We start from the raw sequence: 21,158 nt of genomic DNA on the forward strand, positions 1-21,158 counted from the left end.
CCTTTCTTTGAGCTTTGGTTAATTTTGATCATTTACTTTCAACTTTGGGTCATTTTAGTCTAACTACTTTTACTTTTAAAATGTTCATTTTGATCCATGTACCTAAAAAGTGACCATTTTGCTCCCTATATGTTCACATTTTAGTTTAGGTACTTTCAAAATGTTAATTTGATCCCTGTACTTTTTAAAAAGTGACTATTTTGGTCATTTAATTTTACTTTTAATCTCATATTTTCCACTACAATTTTAACACGACATTATACTCAATATATTTATTAAAATGTAACCATAATTTTATATTAAAGTTTTTCGTTATGTAGAATTTCTTTTAAAATGTTATAAATTGGGACCAAAATGGTCACTTTTTAAAAGTGGAGAGACCAAACGAACATTGAAAGTATAGTTACTAAAATATGGACCAAAATGAACCTTTTAAGGACAGAACTAAAATGAACTAAAACTCAAAGTTTATGGACCAAAATAATATTTTTAACCTTTTATATCATATGTGGAGTTTTATTTTCCCTTTTTCTTCCTCCCCCTCCTCCCTTCTCCCATGAAACATTGCTGCTTAGCTGTTGATCGTCCTCGTCCACCGCCAACTGTCGCACCGTCGCCCTCGCTGGAGAGAGTGGAACGAGGGAGAGAGAGGGAGCTCTCCCCTGTTCGGCGACTGGAACAAAGAGGATAAAAAATCTCATTTTGCACTAAATTTCACAAAGAGAGAATAAAAAAAAAATTATCAGCAAGATATTGAAAATTTTGACAATATAAGTTAATGAGGTTGAATTTTGGTGGAATTTTACCAATTGCTCATTATTACCTCTCCATTTTGACCTACTGGCTTTTTCAGATACTTGACGGACAATAAACTTATGGAGAGGGGAGGCTCCTTGAATCCTGGAAAACTGGGGTTTTTGACCCCACCAATAGTTCAAATTGGATAAATGAATCCCTTTTAAAAAAACCTAATTTTTGACAACACCTCTACTTAATTTTGAACTCACCTTTAGTGAAAAGACAAATATACCCTTATTTATGATACGATAACTTTCCCATTAACTTCCACCCAACCATTTCACCAAACTTTTAACCTCATATTTTACTTATGTTTTGAGTTTGAAACAATCTAAAATTTTCACACCATCCAAACTCCTCACAGATCACGTTTTTTAAAATCCGGGAAAGAAACATTGCCACGTGTTTGATCATTGTCCCCACACTATCTAAAATCGTTGTCCCCACATTTTCACATTTGAAGAGTTAGAGGTACGTTAACATAAAAATTTCTGAAATGATTTGAAATATTTTCCATTCATACATTTTCACTTGGCTTCTTGGAAAAAGAAAAGAAATGCAGTCAGTATCCCGGACCAAGTATTGTTCCGAGATTGAAGCTTCGAGATTCAATCCCGGACAAATCATGTTCAATCCCGGATCGAAAGATGGTTCGGGAGTGAACCGGGATACATCCCGGACCAATCTCGAAGCACTGTGGTCCGGGATATGTCTCGGACCAAGACCGGTTCGGGATATGTCTCGGACCAAGACTGGTCCGGGACGGTCCGGGATGACATGTATTTTGTTATTTTTTTACCACTTTTTTTTGGACAATATTCTTATCCCACTTGATTTTATCTATTTGCAGGATGCCTCGTGTTTTCATAACATTTGGTGGAGAATGGAACAATAGTGAAAAAGATTACGTTGGTGGTCGCACGAGAGGATTGACAGTGGATAGTACAACCACGTACAGAGAATTTCTAGGTCACGTGTATAGATTGAGTAATATAAACCCCCTTCAGTTCGATATTATAATTAGACGCGTATATCATTTTAAAACTAAAGTTTGTGTAATGGAGATAACTGATGACGATGACCTGAATTTTTTTTTAACTGGTGAAGATGTTTCTGAATTGCCTATATACATATCTACTACGCTAAAGCAGGTACATGAGAATGAAACGTACATGCCTTCTTTCCCATATCATGTAGGCCAAAACGTGTCATCGAGTTGTATGCCCACAGCTTGTATTCCCCCATTCCAGAGACCCACAGATTCGATACATTCATTTCATTCCTCATCATCGAACCCCTCTTCTTCCCAACAACCACACCCCTTTTACGGGCATTTAGGTCATGATATAGCGGGTTTAACACCATTGGAATCAGATGTTGTTCCATGTAACCTAGGAGATGACAGGGTATGTGATTGGAATGTGCTGGGATTATGGAATGATAATCAAGATGAAAGTGATGAATCATAAGACCCGTTGGGAGGGTCAGAAGAAGGAGACTATGAAGCAGAATTTGTGAATGATGACTATGACGATGCACTTGATGAAGAGTTTGAGCCCGATGTGGAATAGGTACATGCTGAGATTCGTAAGGATGAAGCAGCGGTCCAACAAATGGGGTGTGATGGTCTCACTAGACAGCCTAATGATGAGAATTTGCAACTCATAGTACAGTCTTCTGGAACAAATGATGTTAAGGTGAGCGAAGTATTTGATACGAAGAAGGAGTTGAGTTTGAGAATGCATTTAGTTGCAATGCGGCTGAATTTTCAGTTTAAAGTAAAAAAGTCGACACCGGAACTATATATACTATGCTGCGTTGATACTAGTTGCACCTGGAGACTTCGAGCTACAAAGTTGAGGGACTGCAATCTGTTCAAGATAAAAAAATACTATAGCATCCATACATGCAACGGTGGAGTTTTGAAACAGGATCATAGGCAAGCCAAGAGTTGGGTGGTCGGACATCTTGTCCAAGCGAAGTTTACAGACGTCTCCTGCATGTATAGACCGAAGGACATAATACAAGACATGAGGAAGAAGTATGGTGTGAATTTAAGTTATGACAAAGCTTGGTGGTCCAGTGAAGAAGCACTTCGACTTATTAGAGGGGATCCAGCATCGTCATACGGTCTACTACCAGCTTATGGTGAAGCATTAAAAATCATGAACCAAGGTACTATTTTCGAATTGGAACTCAAAGATGAAAAATATTTCAAATATGTCTTTATGGCTTTGGGTCAATCGATTAGAGGGTTTCTGGCTTGTATTCGACCAGTGTTGGTTGTCGACGGGGCCCACCTAAAAGGGAAGTTCAGAGGGGTATTGTTAACAGCTTCTGGTGCGGATGCGAATAACCAGATTTACCCTGTTGCATTTGCTATTGTCGACGGTGAGACTGTAGCATCATGGGTATGGTTTATGACTCAATTAAAAGGTGCGCTCGGCGTAGTGAACAATTTGGTTTTCGTTTCCGATAGACATCACACCATTTGTAAGGCAATTGACAAGGTACTTCCCACTGCATTTCATTGCTTTTGTATACAACATATTAAGATGAACTTGTTAGCAAAATTTAAAGTCGATGCAAAGGCACTCGATGAACTATTTTTAAAAGTTGCGAAAGCATATCGAGAGTCTTATTTCAACTCAATCTGGGCTCAACTTGGTGCGTACCCTGGTGTGAGGGAGTATCTGGATGACATTGAAAAGGAGCGTTGGGCTCGTTGTTTCCAAACAAAATTGAGGTACATACAGATGACCAGTAATAATGCGGAGTCCGTGAATGCCCTCTTTAGACACGCGCGTAGGTTGCCAGTAACTGCGTTATTGGACCATATCAGAGGTCTGTTACAGACTTGGTTCTACGATCGACAGACGCTTGCCTCTTCCCGATCAACCACATTGTCCGACTACGCAGAAAATAAGCTTGCTGAATACTCGGACAATGCCAGGAGACACGTTGTAGTGAACATCGACCAGTTTCATGTCCAGGTACGTGATGGTAACCTTGACGGGATTGTTGATTTCAACTCTAGGACATGTAGTTGTCGGGAGTTTGATTATTTTAAAATTTCATGCTCTCATGCTATTGCCGGGGCAATGATGCGAAACATAAATCCGTACACTCTGTGTGACGAGGCATACACGACGAACTCCTGGGTAATGGCTTATGCAGAACCAATATTTCCAATTGGCCACGTCTCAACGTGGAACAGTTCTCCAGATTTTGTCGATACACCGGTAGAAGCAACAGATATGGTTCCTAGAGTTGGCAGGAGGCTGACAGTTAGGATTCCTTTCACGGGCGAGGTGCGCCAAACACGTAAGTGCGGTCGGTGTGGTACATCGGGGCACAATCGCAAAACATGTAATGAACCCCTTAACACAGCGTGAATGTATGATATATTGGTAACTTGTTTTTTCATAAATTTGTATGGTAACGTGTACCCCAAGCAACCAACCATGCATGCATGCATTGGTAACCCTATGTGTTATATTATTATTATCATTATTAATGGGAGACTGTATTTGAATGTGTCATTCATGTATGATGCTAGAATAATGAACCATGACATAGAAAAAATATCGAAAATGCATACTATTCAAAAAATGGGACGACGCGCCCACATCTGTACAGCGTACTGACGCCTAAAATATACAATATTATCTTTGGTTAAAGTGTCCATATTTGACCCGGTGGCATCGTACTCGAAATACCCGACACAGAAAATCTCGCAATCAGCCGCACTACTCTGCTGTGGTACGCGAACCCGACGTACCCTCCACGACACCATTGGCAAGTCGGGTCGAACTGAAAATATCCCGCCATGATGCAGCAGCGTAGGTAGGATTGTACACATGGGCTTCAACTCCTTCTCAAGTTCATCCAGTGGAGTGACCGTTTGGAGTGAATCCCATACGGTTATGTCGCCCTGTACAAGGTCGATGTCGAGCATCACCCAGTGGTTCCCGCCTACGTTCATGGGGGTGTACACGATGTCTGCATCACTCTAGGGCACATTGTGGTCCGACTGCCTACCGTGGACATATCGCCAGATTGTATTCTCTTCGCGCCAGGGGTAGTTGATCCTAGTGGACCGTCTGTCCGATTCAGCAGAGTCTGTATAGCAGTTAAAAAGTAATTCATTAGTTAAAGAATTGTTCAAAACAGCATTTATTAGTTCGAACCGGAAGAAGTAAAAAGTAATTACCGAAAGAAGTACGTCGCCTATCGCAAACTTCTTGCGACATAGATGGAGACACTTCTCCAACTTTTTCGCTGTAAACAGGACGAGACCATCAAGTACCTGTTACATTTAACCAATTCACATTGATGTAATCAAACATATTGACGAATATAGTACTACGAATATAGTAACATGTACTTACTTCGTCCTTCAATTCAACACTAGGGTTCAATAGATCGCGATATCATTCCTTCTTTTGGAAACCAGTTGCAGTGGACCGCAATCTTCTGTCCGTCTTCGGGTCATCCATCCATCTCTGGAACTTATCGTCCAACTGCGGTGGAATGGGACATACTGGGTCGTATCTATCCACGGTGATCCCACGCTGACCGGTTGGTGTGTATATATCCTTCAGCTTCCACGAGTAATGCCTCTTGCGTAGCCCATGCCCAATTGGGGCCTGCTGAAGGTCATATTCGTCCTGGTCAAGGTAAGGTTCAACCTAAAACACAATACACATGTGAGTTCGTGTAATGACAGCTGACAGCTAATATGTATATGTAATGACAGTTTACCTTAATGACTGCGTCCGGTGCCCAGTCCTTATAGGGACGCCTAACGCGTCGGCTGACGGGTCGCGTATCTGACGCAACGTCCGGCTCTTGCATTCCAACAGTGGCGTCCTAATATACAACCAATATTAATTATATTGGTATATGGAAGCACAAACGTATACTAGCGTTATAGAAATAGGACTTACCTGAAACAAACCAACAGGACGATCAGGGTAAGCATCCGATGCATCGTCCCGCTCCGTTATCGTACCCTGGTCTTCAACCATAAACATCGGATCCTCGTCCATATTCTTCGGATCCTCGTCCATACTCTTCGGATTATCGTCCATGGTCCGATACTCGTCAGTCTTAGGGACCTCTTCCAGCCTCCGGTCCTCGTCCATACTCTTCGGACCTCGTGTTGGGGCCTCATCAGGCCTTTGATCTGATGGATCATCATCATCGGGCCCACCCCCACGTCCAAAATATTTGGTCGGATCAGAGAATTTACCCTGCACGAAAAGTACGGACCAATGAGCGTTATCTCGGACCCAACTAATCATAATTAATAACTAAGCATACCTAATGTTATATACATATAAAATGCGTACCTTCGACATTTTCTTAAGATATCTCTGGATACCTTTCAGGGCGACCCCGAAGCCAGTCAGTGTGGCCTCGAATCCAGTCAGTGTGGCCTCGATAGCACCAACTCAGTCATCGAGCCTCTTCAACCGTCTACTGATCTTATTTTTGAATTTTTTCCGTTTCGACCTCTTCTGTAGGGCTTCGCTGCCATTTCCACTGGGTCCAACATCGTCTAATGCAGGACCCTGTAATGCATCATCGTCCAATGTCTCGGCCTCTTCTACCGGATCCTCTATGATGTTCTTTCCTTTGTCCTTCACCCTTCTTTCCTCAGTACCCCTTTCCAAATCTGCAGGCGGGTTACGTACTGCAGCCGGGGCAGTTACAACAGCCGGGTCAGGTACTGCAGGCGGGTCAAGTACAGCCGGCGGGGCAGGTATAGTGCGAGCTTCCGGTGGACGCATGATACGGACCATGTGTTCTGCCTCAGCATTAGTCGAAACCAAGTATTCCTTAACCTTGGACTGCAAAAAACTTATGATTAGACCCAAATGAAAAAATAAATTTGAATCGCACGGGGTCAAGATAATTACTTACCATCGTGTTATCGAACACGTCTCTCTACAGAGTAAGAAACCCACGAGAATAAGTGCACGACCACCTAAGGAGTCGAGGAATGGTGTCGTCGCTCAGCCTCGTGGCTACGCGCAGACTCAACGTCGATATCATCTCGTAACCCATACCTAAAATCCAGTGAAGTCAAATAAATAATGCATTTAAATAATATATACGATTATATAGTTGACTTAAAGCTCGCTAACCTGAAATGCGTATGGAACCCGTAGAGACTATAAGTCTCTTGGTGTGTGGGGTCATTTCTCGCCTTCTGTTGGTACGCTGGTAGTTTATCCTTCAGGGCATTCTTCAGGCTCCAAAGTGTTCTTTCGAAAATCAACGAACTCCAGTCGTGATTGCAGAACAGCTCCCACCTATCCACAACCCCTAAAAGGGTCGTACCTATTAACTGCTTCCTCTCCTTCCCCATCATGGCAAGCTCGACGAAGTAAACTATGCCAACCTTGACAGCATCCTCATCATCGTCAAAAACTGCCTCCATAAAAATCTTCTCTAACTCACTACACTTAACCCTGACACTATCCTTAAAGTAACATGCTCGAAGTCGTCGGCCAGGAATATCGTTATCTACCCTAATCATCCTATGACAGAGGCTGATGATTAGGTCAAACTCCCGCTTACCAAAGGAGACCCTTTTCCCAAACAGGTCGAAACTAATGATGTCCTGCCTAGGCTCTTCAACCTCTCTCAACAATAGATGATGTATTAATGGATCATTAAAAACTACGTCCATGTCCAAAATGGGACTGAAACACGTTTGCCTAAACATGTCTAACTGGGTTAGGGTTAACCTACCCTTCAGCCTAGAAGTGGTTTTATCTACATGGGCAAGGTTGATCAACGTGGTCGGAAACCAGTCATCACAGTTTAGAATTAGTCTCAAATCCATTATATGACCTATACAAAGGTAAAAAAAAAAATTACATAAAGGCTAATGCAAGGAAATTAAAAAAAACGTTCAGTGCAGACCAACTTAAAAAAAAAAATTCGCCTTTCATCCCGGAACGAAACGGTCCGGGATAAGGTTCGTGATGGAAGGCTTTCCAAACATAATGCATTCTGCCTTCCATCCCGGACCTTATCCCGGACCGTTTCGTTCCGGGATGAAAGGCAGAGAATATGGTTTCATTTTCTGCCTTTCATCCCGGAGGCGAAATGGTCCGGGATAAGGTCTGGGATGGAAGGCTTATGCAGCCACTTCGAATTCGATCCCGGATTCAATCCCAGACTCTATCCCAGACCAAAATCATCTGGGATTGAATACGGGGTTGCATCAGAGATTGATTTTTTCCCCAAATTTCTCAGTCCTGCAAGCACAACATGAAAATGACCCTAGATCTACATGGCTGCTTCAGATAGCGCCAATAATGAAATCAGAACAACAAACGTTTCTAAAAAATTTGTTATAATCTACCCGACCACTAACATTGCGATCGATGGCTTCGTAGGGCGAAACAATGGAAGAGAAACGTCCGAGATAACTTCGTAAGGTCCGGGATGGATGAATCGTCCAACGTCCTTTGTCCGAGATAACGTTCAATCCGGGATGGGTTTTAGGGCTTTAGGACAAATGAAACGTTCGAGAAAAGGTGAAAATTTTCGTTGGGCCAGGAAACGTCCGAGATGGGGTTTATGATTTTACTTATTTACTTGGAGGGAGTTCCCTTCATTTTTAAACATGAGGGTACCATGGTAAATTGGCTTGGGGAGAGGTTCAAAATTAAGTAGAGGTGGGGTAAAAAATTAGGTTTTTTTAAAAGGGGTTCATTTATCCAATTTGATCTATTGGTGGGGTCAAAAACCCCAATTTCCCTTGAATCCTCCTTCGTTCCGGTAGTCGGTGAGGAGAAATCTCGACATTGATTAGACATTTATTCTCAAGCTCAAAGACTAAACACGATATTTTTATAAGAAATAGATGTCTTAACGAATCTAACTAGGCTGCTATTAAGACTAGTTAATACTCTCTAGCATTGTAAAATTATTTTAAAGTTTAAAAATAATCATTAATGGTAAGGTTTAAAAATTATACATACGAGTAAATATCCAATTTTTTTTAGATAAGGAGTAAACATGCTTTTAGAATTGTACAAATAGTAAACTCTTTGTAATAAAATACATCAATGTTCCACAAAATTGTCTTGATATCATCCATGTCTTAAATTTTGATTCCGATGAAAATGTTGAAATCTTAATATAAATGAAAATATTAGTAAAATGTCGATATCGATGATATTTTTAAAAACATAAAAAATATTTAAATTGACAAATAAACAATTTTATCCTTTTTAAATAAGTGGGTTTTTTAATTAATCTACATTAATGATATTTTGTTGATTTTTCTAGGATATTATGAAAATGTCAATTCCCCGTTTATGTCTTGAACTTATGGACATATGAGAAATGTCCATCAAAATTTAAAACCCCATTTATGATACACAAAAATGGATTTCAGATACTTTAGTTGGTTGAGATCTTGAGCAATAAATGTCTAAGAGTTTTCAAGCAGCAGCAACTTTGCATCATTGACCAGGGTGGTTTTTTTTTTTTTTTTTTTTTGGTGTGGCAATATACATATTATACAATGATGTTCAAGAAGTAAAGAATTCATTAATGTGTTAGTAAAACATACTGTACAGGAATGTAGAATGCAGAGTCATGATCTCGAGATTGCCATTTCGTTCATCCTGCTCATAATCCGAGATGCATCGTTAAGTCTGTTAGCCCTTTCGTAAATGCTCGCAACAACGAGATGCAATTCCTTCTTATTTATATTGGGATCAGAGTCGAGCCTTTCGAACAACGAGTCCAATCTCTTGTAATCCTTTCTTGCGCCGTAGAGACCGAGCATCTGGAAGTGTACTTCGTCGGAAAAAACACAGCCCTCTTCCTGCATCTCCATGTACACAGCATCAGCCTTGTCAAAATCCCTCAACTTCCCATAAGCATTTAGGACAAGGGCAATGACATTAGAGTTGGGGAAATGTCCCACACTTCTCATCTTCTCAAATACCTCCACAACATTTTTGTGCTTCTTGTTCCTCGAAAACAGATCAATCATGCACCCAAAAATGGATATGTCCTTCAACTCTCCTGCATCGAACGCCTGTCGAAAAACCCATGTCGCTTCTTCGATTCGACCAGCTCTAGCGAGAATGGTAATTGCTGTCTTCCTCGGAATGTTGTCTGGTTGCTTCAGCTCGTGAAGCAAACGCTTGGCGTGAGCAACCAAGCCTGCCCTCTCATAGGCCACAATCATGGTCTGGTAAAGAACCTGATCAATCTCAGCCCCAGAGCTTCTCAGCTTCTGAAACAGCATTGCAGCTCTCTCCAACTTTCCTGCTTTCCCCCATATCGAAATTATTGTCGAGTATGTAATCGCGTTCGGTTCAATCCCTCTATTTTGCATCTCTTGCACAAGATTCGTTGCCTTTTCATGCTCCAGAGACTTCCCATATATCTTGATCATGGTGTTATATGTCACCACATTCTGCTCAATCTCCTTCCTCTGCATCAAGCGGAAAAGGTGTATCGCTTCCCCGAAAAGCTCAGCCTCACCATAAACCCTCAAAATGGTATTATAACTCACAACATTCGGCTCAATTCCCATCTTCCTCATGCTCCAAAACAGCCGGTCAGCCTCCTTCACCATATCCAGCTGACCATAAACATCAATCATAACATTACAAGTAGTAAGATCAAGCGGGCAGTTGACCTCCATCATCTCAGAATACACAGACAGAGCCTCCAAAAACTTCTCATTCTCAACAAACATACTGAGTAAAGTCGAGTAGCTAACAGTATCCGGCACAACACCCACAGCCCTCATCTCCTTCAACAAAAAACGAGCCTCTCTGAAAAGCTTAGCTTTTCCAAACACATTTATCATGGAATTATAGGCTACAATATCTGGAGTAATCCCGGATCTCTTTAATCTTGAAAAAATGGAAATGGCCTTTGAATAATCACAGAGTTTACGAGAAAGCTCAATCAAATTACTGTACAAAACAAGGTCCCCTGAGACCCGATCTTGCTCCATTTGCTGAAGCCAATAGAGGGCAGCATCAAACAACCCCTCTTTCCCAAAACAAGTGATGAGAGTGGAATAAGTATACCTATCAGCCGCAAGAGCTCTCTGGCGCATTTCGTCGAACAGGCCGTGTGCAATCTCCCACTGCTTCGCGCGCAGTACATTGCGGATAACAACATTGTAAGCGAACACCGAGGGCGTGTAAAGAGCCTCTTCGTTGACCCAATCAAGAATCGCGAGCGACCGTTGCCAGTCCGGTTCGCGCGACAGAAGCGATACCATGAACCGGATCGAAAGCTGGCGCCCTTTATACGGGGACAGCACCGAGTACAGCTCCTGTTCGTTCTTCGTCTGCCCAATTGACGATAAAAGCTCGTCCATGTCGACGCTGTGGTCCAAATGCGGGGGCTCTCGCTGCCTTCTCGCGCTGCGTTGGTACTTTTGGGGAAATGGCGATGCCGTTGAATCTCCAGACGGGGTTCTTCTTCTCCATACATCTTTTGATTTCGAAGAAGCTGAGGCTCTGAGGATTATAATTGGAGTTGTGGGCTTTCGTTTGATCTTGTTGAGGCGTATTGGGGCGTGATTTCTGGTTCCCAGAAGAAACAAGGGGATGGCGGAAGAAAAGGGTGAAGTTGATTCTAATTGCATTGAAGAAGATGAGATTGAAGAGCTACGCATTTCGATTAAGAGGATTTTAGTTCATAATTTTGAGCAGTGGAGAGAAGAGGAAGCAGAGATTTCTTCCCAGCTCCATCTCCGGCGCCGGCAATGGAGATATTCAGTTCAATCCAGTTGAAATTCCAGTGGCTGCCACTTCATCTTATGGCCTGGGCTCGGCGGAAGCTGATGTGGCAAGCCCAAGATTCATAAACTTAGGCCCGGCCCATTAGTACACTCATCCAGGCTTTCGGATTAAAGCCAACTTTTTGGTTTGTTTGTTTACCAAGAATTTCGAGTGATCTCAAATTTGTATTTAGAATGAATTCTTTTGGTATCACATAAATTTGAATGATTTCAATTTTGCGTCATTTCAAATAATTTTTGTTGAGGGTTATTTATTTTTAAATTTTTTCTTTAAAGTTAAAAGGTGTCTTATTATATATATATATATTATATTCTTTTATAACAATTACTCCGTTTTAGATCCATAATATAAAATTGTCTGAAAATAAATATTTTTGTTGAGTTTTTTTTTTTTTTTAAGTTAAAAGGTGTGTGTATTATATATATATTTTATTTTATTTTATTTTATAACAATTACTCCGTTTTAGACCCATAATATAAAATGTCTGAAAATAAATATTTTTCATTTATGTCTATTGTTTCAAGGATTGAGATTCTAATAGTATTTAATTTATAATGACATCCTTCATTAATAAAATAAAATAATAATAATTGTACATCTAATTTATTATTAAGAGCTAAATTAAATCTTCAATATTATTTAATTTTCTCTCAACTTAGTATTTACTATCGGGTCATTGAGCTAGACTTTGTGGATCAATCTCATCACAAACTCAAGGTGGTGTCCTATAGACCAAGAGCTACAATCTTATGCATTATAGATGAGTTATGTCGATATAACCATAATCGTTTATTTGATCATTCACAAAGTAATCCATGGTTCAATCTAAACCAAATTACTGTTTTGTCCCTAATTTCACCTATTGCTCCATCAATAGTCTTATATGATCTCATCACCCTAAAATTCTTCTTAGGGTATCAAGAAGACGGGTACCCTATTATACAAACCCCAACCAACACTTTAGGAATATACATATTCAATAAGCTGAAATGCCACTTTGCATCTGCCACTATTGAGCAGTTGAGAACTCTATTTTGTGTAGAAATGTTTCCAGCTCCTCACTTGAATGTTTTCCCCCAAAACAGAACGTTTATTGGTACGTTCGTGTCACCATCACCCACATGAATCAAATAACACACTCACATAGGCAAGAGTTCATATCACACTCAAGATTAAGATGAAATAAGCATATGATCATCCTTGTGACGTGTCAACATTTTCTTTAACAATCTTACGAGAAACTGTAAGATATATCACGATCTAGTATTATGCAATCTCTCATTGTATATGATACCTACACTCACATGTCACCACATATATGATCCAAATAGGCTCATTTGTAACAATTACAAAGTGAACCGTTTTGGAGGGTAAAATTCAACATGACAAATTAGCTTAGCTCGGGAAGGCCAAATCTGCTTAATCAACCCAAGGGAAAGGACTGATCTATTTCTAGGACTGAGCTAAAGGTCAAACGAACTGGAAAATCATTTAAGTTCTCTTCAACCAACTTGAGGATATCGACTTCAAGCCGAACAACCGACCTCAGGCCCAACAGTCCGTAACCGCCCCAACCTCCTGTTGAAGCGTTCTCAACAGACTGGTCCCCCCTTCGACATCATACTTCAGACGCAGGTACGCAACTATGTCTGACCATGACCTATCATAGCTCAAACCCCTACTTACTTGAGCTAGAGTATTTGTTCCCTCTGTCCAGGTCACTCCTTGTGTAGTAGGCCAATCAATTCAGTTTAGCAAAATTCAACATCAACAAACCGTATCAACAGTGTCATCAGGATATAACTCCTTCAACCCTATCCATGTCTTATATACTAGTTAATTTGCCACTCTTAAATTAGATCATTTATTGTAATAGAGACCTTGCTGAAACAAATATCAATGGAAGTGACTCAGTGGATGTAGATCAAATTTTGGATCGAACCACTATAAATTGTTTGTTGTTCTTACTCTCTCATTCTTCTCTTATTGTTTTAATTTTGCTTTACTGCTTTGAATGTGAGTGTTTCTGAAATCTGATTGGATTTGGTCATTTTGTTCATTGTTGAAACGATTTTGAATTACAAAGTGGTATCAGAGCCTAGAAATCTCACGCGAACGTTGAAATAAGAGATTATCAGAATTGTCTGTGATGGCAGCTAAGTTTGAGGTAGATAAATTCGACGGCAAAGGAGGTTTCTCCTTATGGAAGAAGAAAATGAAGGCGCTCCTTGTACAGCAGAAGGTTGCAATAGCCCTCGATCAGTCTGATGATAAGCCCGAGGATATGACTGATAAACAATTTAAGGAAACGAAGGAAATCGCCTACAGCTCGATAATTCTCTACCTGGCAGACAATGTTTTGAGGAAAGTTAATGAACAATCTACGGCAAAAGAGGTATGGTCTAAATTAGATAAAATTTATCTTACAAAATCTCTTTCTAATAAGTTGTACCTTAAGGAAAAGTTCTTTGGATTCAAGATGGATGTGACTAAGGATTTAGAGCAGAATCTTGATGAATTTAATAGAATTATCATTGATATGGTTAATATTGGTGAGAAACTTGAGGATGAGAATAAAGCTATAATTCTCTTAAATTCACTTCCGGAATCGTATAATGAAGTTAAAACTGCTATTAAGTATGGCAGGGATAGCTTGACGCTTGATATTGTTATCAATGCTCTAAGGTCACGAGAATTAGAAATGAAAAAGACAAATTCAAAGGAGGGTGAAGCACATTTCACTAGGGGTAGATCAGATAAGAAAAATTTCAAAGCAAGCAGCAGTAGAGGGAGATCAGAAGTCAACAGGGGAAGGTCTAAGTCTCAAGGTAAAGTAAAAAGATGTTACTACTGTCACAAGGAGGGACATATTCGTAGAAACTGTTTAGAACTGAAGAATAAAAGGAAATCAGAAAATAAGAAGCCAGAGGAGGCAAGTAATGCAAACATTACTGAAGGATATGCCTCAGCGGAAGTTCTAACAGTTTCTGAAGGATCTTTTGATTCAGAATGGATCCTTGACTCTGGGTGTTTGTTTCATATGACACCAAACCGCCACTGGTTTCAAGACTTTGAGTCTCTTATAGAAGGAAAAGTCTTATTGGGGAACCATCAAGAATGCAGTATAAAAGGGATTGGTTCTATACAAGTCAAAACGTTTGACAATCAAACCAGAGTTCTCTCAGATGTAAGGTATGTCCCAGATTTGAAAAGAAGTCTATTGTCATTGGGAGTGTTTGATAAAGCTGGGTATACATGTAAAACAGAAAGAGGCACCATGAAAGTTATCAAAGGAGCAATGGTAAAATTGAAAGGAAAGTTGGTTAGTGGACTATATGTTCTTGAAGGAACCACTATCCTTGGTACAGCAGCTGTGGCATCACAGAATGAACAGGATAAAGCCAATTTATGGCATAAACGGATGGGGCATGTAAGTGAGAAAGGACTTGTTGAATTAAAGAAACAAGGTTTACTTGGATCTTCACCTATTGGATCACTTGGAACTTGTGAACATTGTATATATGGCAAAGCAACAAGGGTCTCTTTTGGCAAAGGAAAGCATATATCTAAGTCAATTTTAGATTATATACATGCTGACCTATGAGGCCTCGAAAAAACACCCACACTTGGTGGAGCAAGGTATTTCCTCTCCATTGTTGATGATTACTCAAGACGTGTGTGGGTATATCCTCTCAAAACAAAGGATGAAACCTTTAGAAAATTTGAAGAGTGGAGAGTTTTAGTTGAAAAGAAAACAAGTAAGAGGCTTAAATGTTTGAGAACAGACAATGGGCTTGAATTCCTTAGTCGAGAGTTCAAAAACATGTGCTCTAAAGAAGGAATTGAAAGACACTTCACTGTGAGAGGAACTCCACACGAGAACGGTCTTGCTGAAAGAATGAACAGAACCTTACTTGAGAGAGTTAGATGTCTTTTGTCTAATGCAAACCTAAATAAACGGTTTTGGGGAGAGGCAGTAGTGACGGCTGCATACCTAATCAATAGGTGTCCTTCTTCGGCCATAAACAATAAAACTCCCATGGAAATGTGGACCGGAAGTCCCCCTGACCTTTCTGGTTTAAGAATATTTAGGTGTTTAGCCTATGCTCACTCTAAAGAAGGAAAGCTTGACCATAGAGCTAAAAAGTGTCTATTTCTGGGCTACCCCCAAGGTGTAAAGGGCTATAGATTGTGGTGTTTAGAAAAAGGTGAGGAAAGATGTTTTATTAGTAGAGATGTTATTTTTGATGAGACAAAAATTGCAATGAATAATAATGTCTCAAGAAACTCATCTGTGGAAGCACCAGGAAAAATCACGTTCGAAATGGAGTTGGATCTTCCAATTCCTAATAATTCTGGAATTGATAACTTGAATGGATTAGATAATTCAGGTGAAGAAGACTTAGATGCTGAAGTTGAGAACATTGGTGTGAACACCAATGATGGTGGAGCTGCTGACCATGATGCACAAACTTCAACACTTAACCCACAACCCATTGATCTTCAAAATTATAGACTTGCAAGAGATAGACAGATGAGGGAAATTAGGCCCCCATCCAGATATGGAAATGCAGATTTGGTTTATTATGCTCTGAATACTGAAGTTAACCATTAAGATAATGAACCCATGGATTATGTTGCTGCAATAAATTCTTCTGACAGTGAAAAATGGTTGAAAGCCATGAATGAAGAGATGGAGTCATTGCACAAAAATGGTACCTGGGAGCTGGTAGATAGACCATTAAATAAAAAATTAGTTGGTTGTAAATGGATCTACAAATTGAAAGAAACAGTAGATCCAAATGAACCAATAAGATATAAAGCTAGATTGGTTGCCAAGGGATTTACACAAACTGAGGGAGTTGATTATTCAGAGATTTTTTCACCAATTGTTCGACATACATCTATTAGGATTCTGATGTCTCTTACAGTTGCATATGACCTCGAGTTAGAACAACTTGATGTAAAAACAGCCTTCTTACATGGAGATTTGGAGGAAACCATTTATATGCATCAACCTACAGGTTTTATTACCAAAGAATCAGAAAATAAGGTATGCCTTTTGAAAAAATCACTCTATGGCCTTAAACAATCAAATAGGCAGTGGTATCTTAAGTTCGATTCTTTCATACTATCTTGTGGATTCTCTAGGAGTAAATTAGATCATTGTGTCTATTATAAACACTTTGATTGTAGAGCTTCCATCTACTTGGTTTTATACGTAGATGATATGCTAATAGCCAGTAGAGATATCCGGGAAATTGATAAGTTGAAGAATCAGCTGAAAAAGAATTTTGACATGAAGGAACTGGGTGCTGCCAAACGGATTTTAGGAATCGATATTTTGAGAGATAGAGAAGCAGGAATCTTAAAACTATCTCAAGAACATTATGCAACTAGAATGTTGGAAAAGTTCAAGATGGATCAATGTAAGGCTGTATCTGTACCCCTTGCAAAACATCTTAAACTAACCTTGCTTCAATCACCTCAAACTGATAAAGAGAAGGAGAATATGTCAAGTGTCCCTTACGCAAGTGCAGTTGGCAGTTTAATGTACTTAATGGTATGTACAAGACCAGATTTGGCACATTGCATGAGTGTCGTGAGTCGATACATGGCGAACCCAGGGAAACAACACTGGTTGGCAGTAAAATGGATTATGCGATATGTAAAAGGGACACGTTCATATGGGCTAACTTACACAAGTAAGTATAATTCTGAAAATCATTTGGTTGGCTATGTGGATGCTGACTATGCCACAGACTGTGACAGAAGAAGATCATTATCTGGGTTAGTTTTTACTTATTTGAGTAATACTGTAAGTTGGAAGTCAACTCTTCAATCAGTTGTTACCCTGTCAACTACAGAGGCAGAATACATGGCGGCTACTGAGGCAATCAAGGAAGCTTTATGGTTGAGAAAGATAACGAACGAGCTGAAGAAAACTGATAGTACAGTGATTGTATTTTGTGATAGCCAAAGTGCTGTTTATTTGTCTAAGAATCAAACATACCACGAGCGAACAAAACATATTGATGTTCGCTACCATTTTTTGAGGGATATACTCAGTGAAGGTTTGATTAAGTTGGAGAAAATTAGCACACTTGAAAATGCATGCATCTGTATGTTTGTAGTCACTTCCTTATTTGTACTGACGTGGGCTCTGCAATTTTATGTAAGTGCAACAAACAGAGGGAGTGAGTTGAGGGTCGGGTATGTGAGAAAAGGGGTTGAGAGAATTCCAGTGAGAAGGGTATTCTTCAATTTGAGTCTGCTGCAAATACCCTGTAAAGGCTGATTTCTGGTTTGATGGTACTCCACAATGGTATGATATTGTTCGCTTTGGGCATAGCCCTCACGGCTTTGCTTTTGGTTTCACCCAAAAGGTCTCATACCAATGGAGATAATTGTTCTCTCTTATATACCCATGATCATTCCCTTCCCTAGCCAATGTGGGACTTTGTTTGCAATCACCTTACAAACCCAACATTTATAAATGTTCATTATATACCTATATAGTTTTAAACACATCTAGTAGCTTAGTAGCAATAAAACACTGAATGTTAATTTATTCAAAATAATTTATTTTATTTATATCAAAATAGTTTACCTAATGTGACGTCCACAGTTTTAGAGGATCCTAAATTATCTCTTCCAATAAGCCTTATGATTAGGGGAAAAAAATTATAGAAGAAAAGTAGAGAGAAAAAACACTATAAATTTAGACTCTACACCTTATATTCGATAAGACTCTACACATTCAACCATGCCATGAAGATTACACTAAGAAAACGATAAACCTTGTCATTTTTTCTTTTATCTCAAGTTCCAAAATTTTGATGATCTTTGCTTGAACTCTTGTTACATCCTCTCACTCAGTTGTATCTCCTTTTCAAGGGTCATATTTTGAAGATAATAGACATCCTATTACACAGTTTCCTTTTCTCCAAGGACAAGAATTTGTGATGCATTAGGAACTTGTCTTCTATTTTTATTCGACTTTCCATAAGTCTATTTTTGATGATTAGACTCCAAAATCCAACATTTGTTTCCCTTCCACCCTTTTTCCAATCATATTGTGCTTTTAATAATTATTAATTTAAATTGATAAAGTTATTGATATATGTTGGGAGTCGAACATCATACAGTCGACCTGTTCAAACAAAGTCAAAAGGACCGACTTGTTCTTTGTAGAAAAAGAAAAGCGTTGAATCTCACCTAGCGTGATAGAGAATGGATCAGTCAATAGTCAGGACTGACGGTCATTCGAGACAGCCCAACGCAAGTAGGGAAAACCCCAATGGGACGGCTAACTACCCCATTGACCGCTATAAATACACCACCACACCGCTAGCTCAGGTACGAAATCTGTCTGACGTTGATCTGTTGAGCTCGAATTATATACTAACTTGGACGTTGGAGTGACTTACCTCCTTGTAGGTACATTCGAATTACTCTCAAGTGAAGCCTGACGACCTCGCGGACGACCAGCCGGGTCGCCCTCCAGTGGCAGATTTTTGCATGAAACAGTATATGTTAAACAATGAGCAGATTTAAATACTAATATAAAAAATCAATCTGATATCTAAATAATGTAATTATTAATATTCAAGTGTTTATCTAATTATTAACTTGTATACTTCATTTAATAAAATGAGATCTTTTGCATCGTATTTTATTTTCTATAGCTCAAGGATCAATCATATTATTCTTAAAAAATTAAGATTGTTGCTTTTTGATAGAACCTCTCAATATTCAATATTAAAAACTTTTTAGATTGCTCAATGTTAAATGATTTACTTTTTTTTTCTTTAATATAAGTTAATTTAGTAGTTGACAAATATAAAACATCAAAATTGATAATTTATTCCACATGGTGAAACTTGTAGAGTTAATATTCAATATAAATAAGAGAAAAAGACTTGAGATTTGTAAAAAAGTAATAATTCAATTAATTAGAAGTGTTCAAAAAATTGGATCACGGGAAAACTTTATTATAAGTACTTTTGACGCATACTAACAGATCGGTAGATTTGAACTTGTTCCTATTGGATATGTTTCACATGTGTGAAAGCCCAACAATTTTAAAATTGAGGATAGAGAAGGAAAGTCTATGCACACAGATCGAGGAAAGAAAACAGAAAAGAAAAAAGGGAAAAGAAATTCATTCCGTACAGTAATGTTTTTTGCACAATCGGAGGTCGATCCGTAGTCCGGTCGAGGTGAAATCTTGACAGCGTGTTCGTAACACGAGGGTCTTCAATCTGGACAGTGGAGATTTTTTAGAGCTGCCTACAGTAAGATATAGTGGGTAGTTGGTGCCACTTTCTAATTGAGATCTTTCTAATTTTCTTCCCCTGTTTATTCCCTTTGTTTGCCGAGATTTATTGTCTCAAGATATTATTATTGTATGCCTCTAGTTGTTGCTAGGGAGAACTTGGTGTACCCATTATTGATTATAGTGGAGATTTTGACTTTGGTCCGTGGTTTTTTACTCCCATTGAGGGTTTTTTTCCACGTTAAAATTATTTATGTCCTGTGCTTGTTTGGATTATTATTTTTACTTGCTATTTCCTATTAGGTTCACAGAGGGGATAATTTTGTTGAGTGTTTATCCCAACAGTTCCTACATAACTCGATCAATTCAATTAGACACTCGCCATCTATTTTCATTGTTAAACTCTTTGACAACATTGTTTCAAAAGAAAAAAAAACTCTTTGACAACACGAAAAAACCAAAAAAAGCTCGATCCTCCCTCTCTATCTATCCATGGAATGGAAGGGAGGTTCAGACCCATATATATATATATATATATATATATATATATATATATATATATATATATATATATATATTTTCTGATCCTTCGATAAAAAAAATTTAATTGTGTTGAAATGAATGAGGTTCACGATTTTCCTAAAGTTGGTTCGTAGTTTTATTCCAAAAGTGTTTTTATACCAATATGATTTTTTTAAATTGCTTCATTAAAACATCGAAAGACGCCATTAAGGCTATATATGAAAATTTCTCAACTCCCAAGATGAACAAACCAATTGAGGAAGTTATTTGTCCATAGCAATGGTAAATCTCGCATAAACGTCTCTCCTGCAATACGGTGGACAACTGCATTCGTCTCTCTACACACATACACGAAGGTACGTAATTGACTTGAAAGAGTTATTCGTATCCTTAATGTCTCGAATCCAACTACTTATTTCGTTTTGCCCTAGAAGATCATCATTGATCAATTGAACCGTTTTTAAGGAACTAGACTCAAAGACCACGCTTTGTGTAGACCATCTATTTAATTTAGTTTTAATTGTTGTTTTTAGTCTCTTAATTATAGTTGAGTTTACCTTTTTGACTTTATTTATTTTGTTCTCTTCTCCAGTGGTATGTTGCTAGGGTTTTTTTTCTTGTTTGTGTTATTTTAGCTTTGCAACTCCAATCTCTCAGCTAAACGAACTCCCTCTCGGATTGCGAAAATCTTCACTGCATCCACAACTTCTCGTTGAGGACAAAGGTACCTTGAGTGGGTTCCATCCAAAAGGACT

General features: G+C 38.9%; 2 protein-coding genes across 2 annotated transcripts; one reads left to right on the plus strand and one right to left on the minus strand.

Moving 5' to 3' along the window:
- Nucleotides 1–479: 479 nt before the first annotated feature.
- Nucleotides 480–11,686, minus strand: LOC111024318 (Tetratricopeptide repeat (TPR)-like superfamily protein). The gene is made up of 2 exons (XM_022301969.2): nucleotides 9,398–11,686; nucleotides 480–673 (listed from the first exon to the last, which is right to left on the minus strand). Exon 1 carries the CDS (start codon nucleotides 11,474–11,476, stop codon nucleotides 9,422–9,424), a length of 2,055 nt encoding a protein of 684 aa, XP_022157661.1. The 5' UTR covers nucleotides 11,477–11,686; the 3' UTR covers nucleotides 480–673; nucleotides 9,398–9,421.
- LOC148209555 (uncharacterized) lies at nucleotides 1,857–4,193 on the plus strand. The gene is made up of 3 exons (XM_088126910.1): nucleotides 1,857–1,949; nucleotides 2,049–2,204; nucleotides 2,370–4,193. The coding sequence occupies exons 1-3, from the start codon at nucleotides 1,857–1,859 to the stop codon at nucleotides 4,191–4,193; spliced, it is 2,073 nt and encodes a 690-aa protein (XP_087983036.1).
- Nucleotides 11,687–21,158: the final 9,472 nt, after the last annotated feature.

This window comes from Momordica charantia (assembly GCF_013281855.1).
Source record: "Momordica charantia cultivar OHB3-1 chromosome 8 unlocalized genomic scaffold, Mcharantia_2.0 BLBB01000008.1, whole genome shotgun sequence".
Lineage (NCBI taxonomy): Eukaryota > Viridiplantae > Streptophyta > Magnoliopsida > Cucurbitales > Cucurbitaceae > Momordica > Momordica charantia.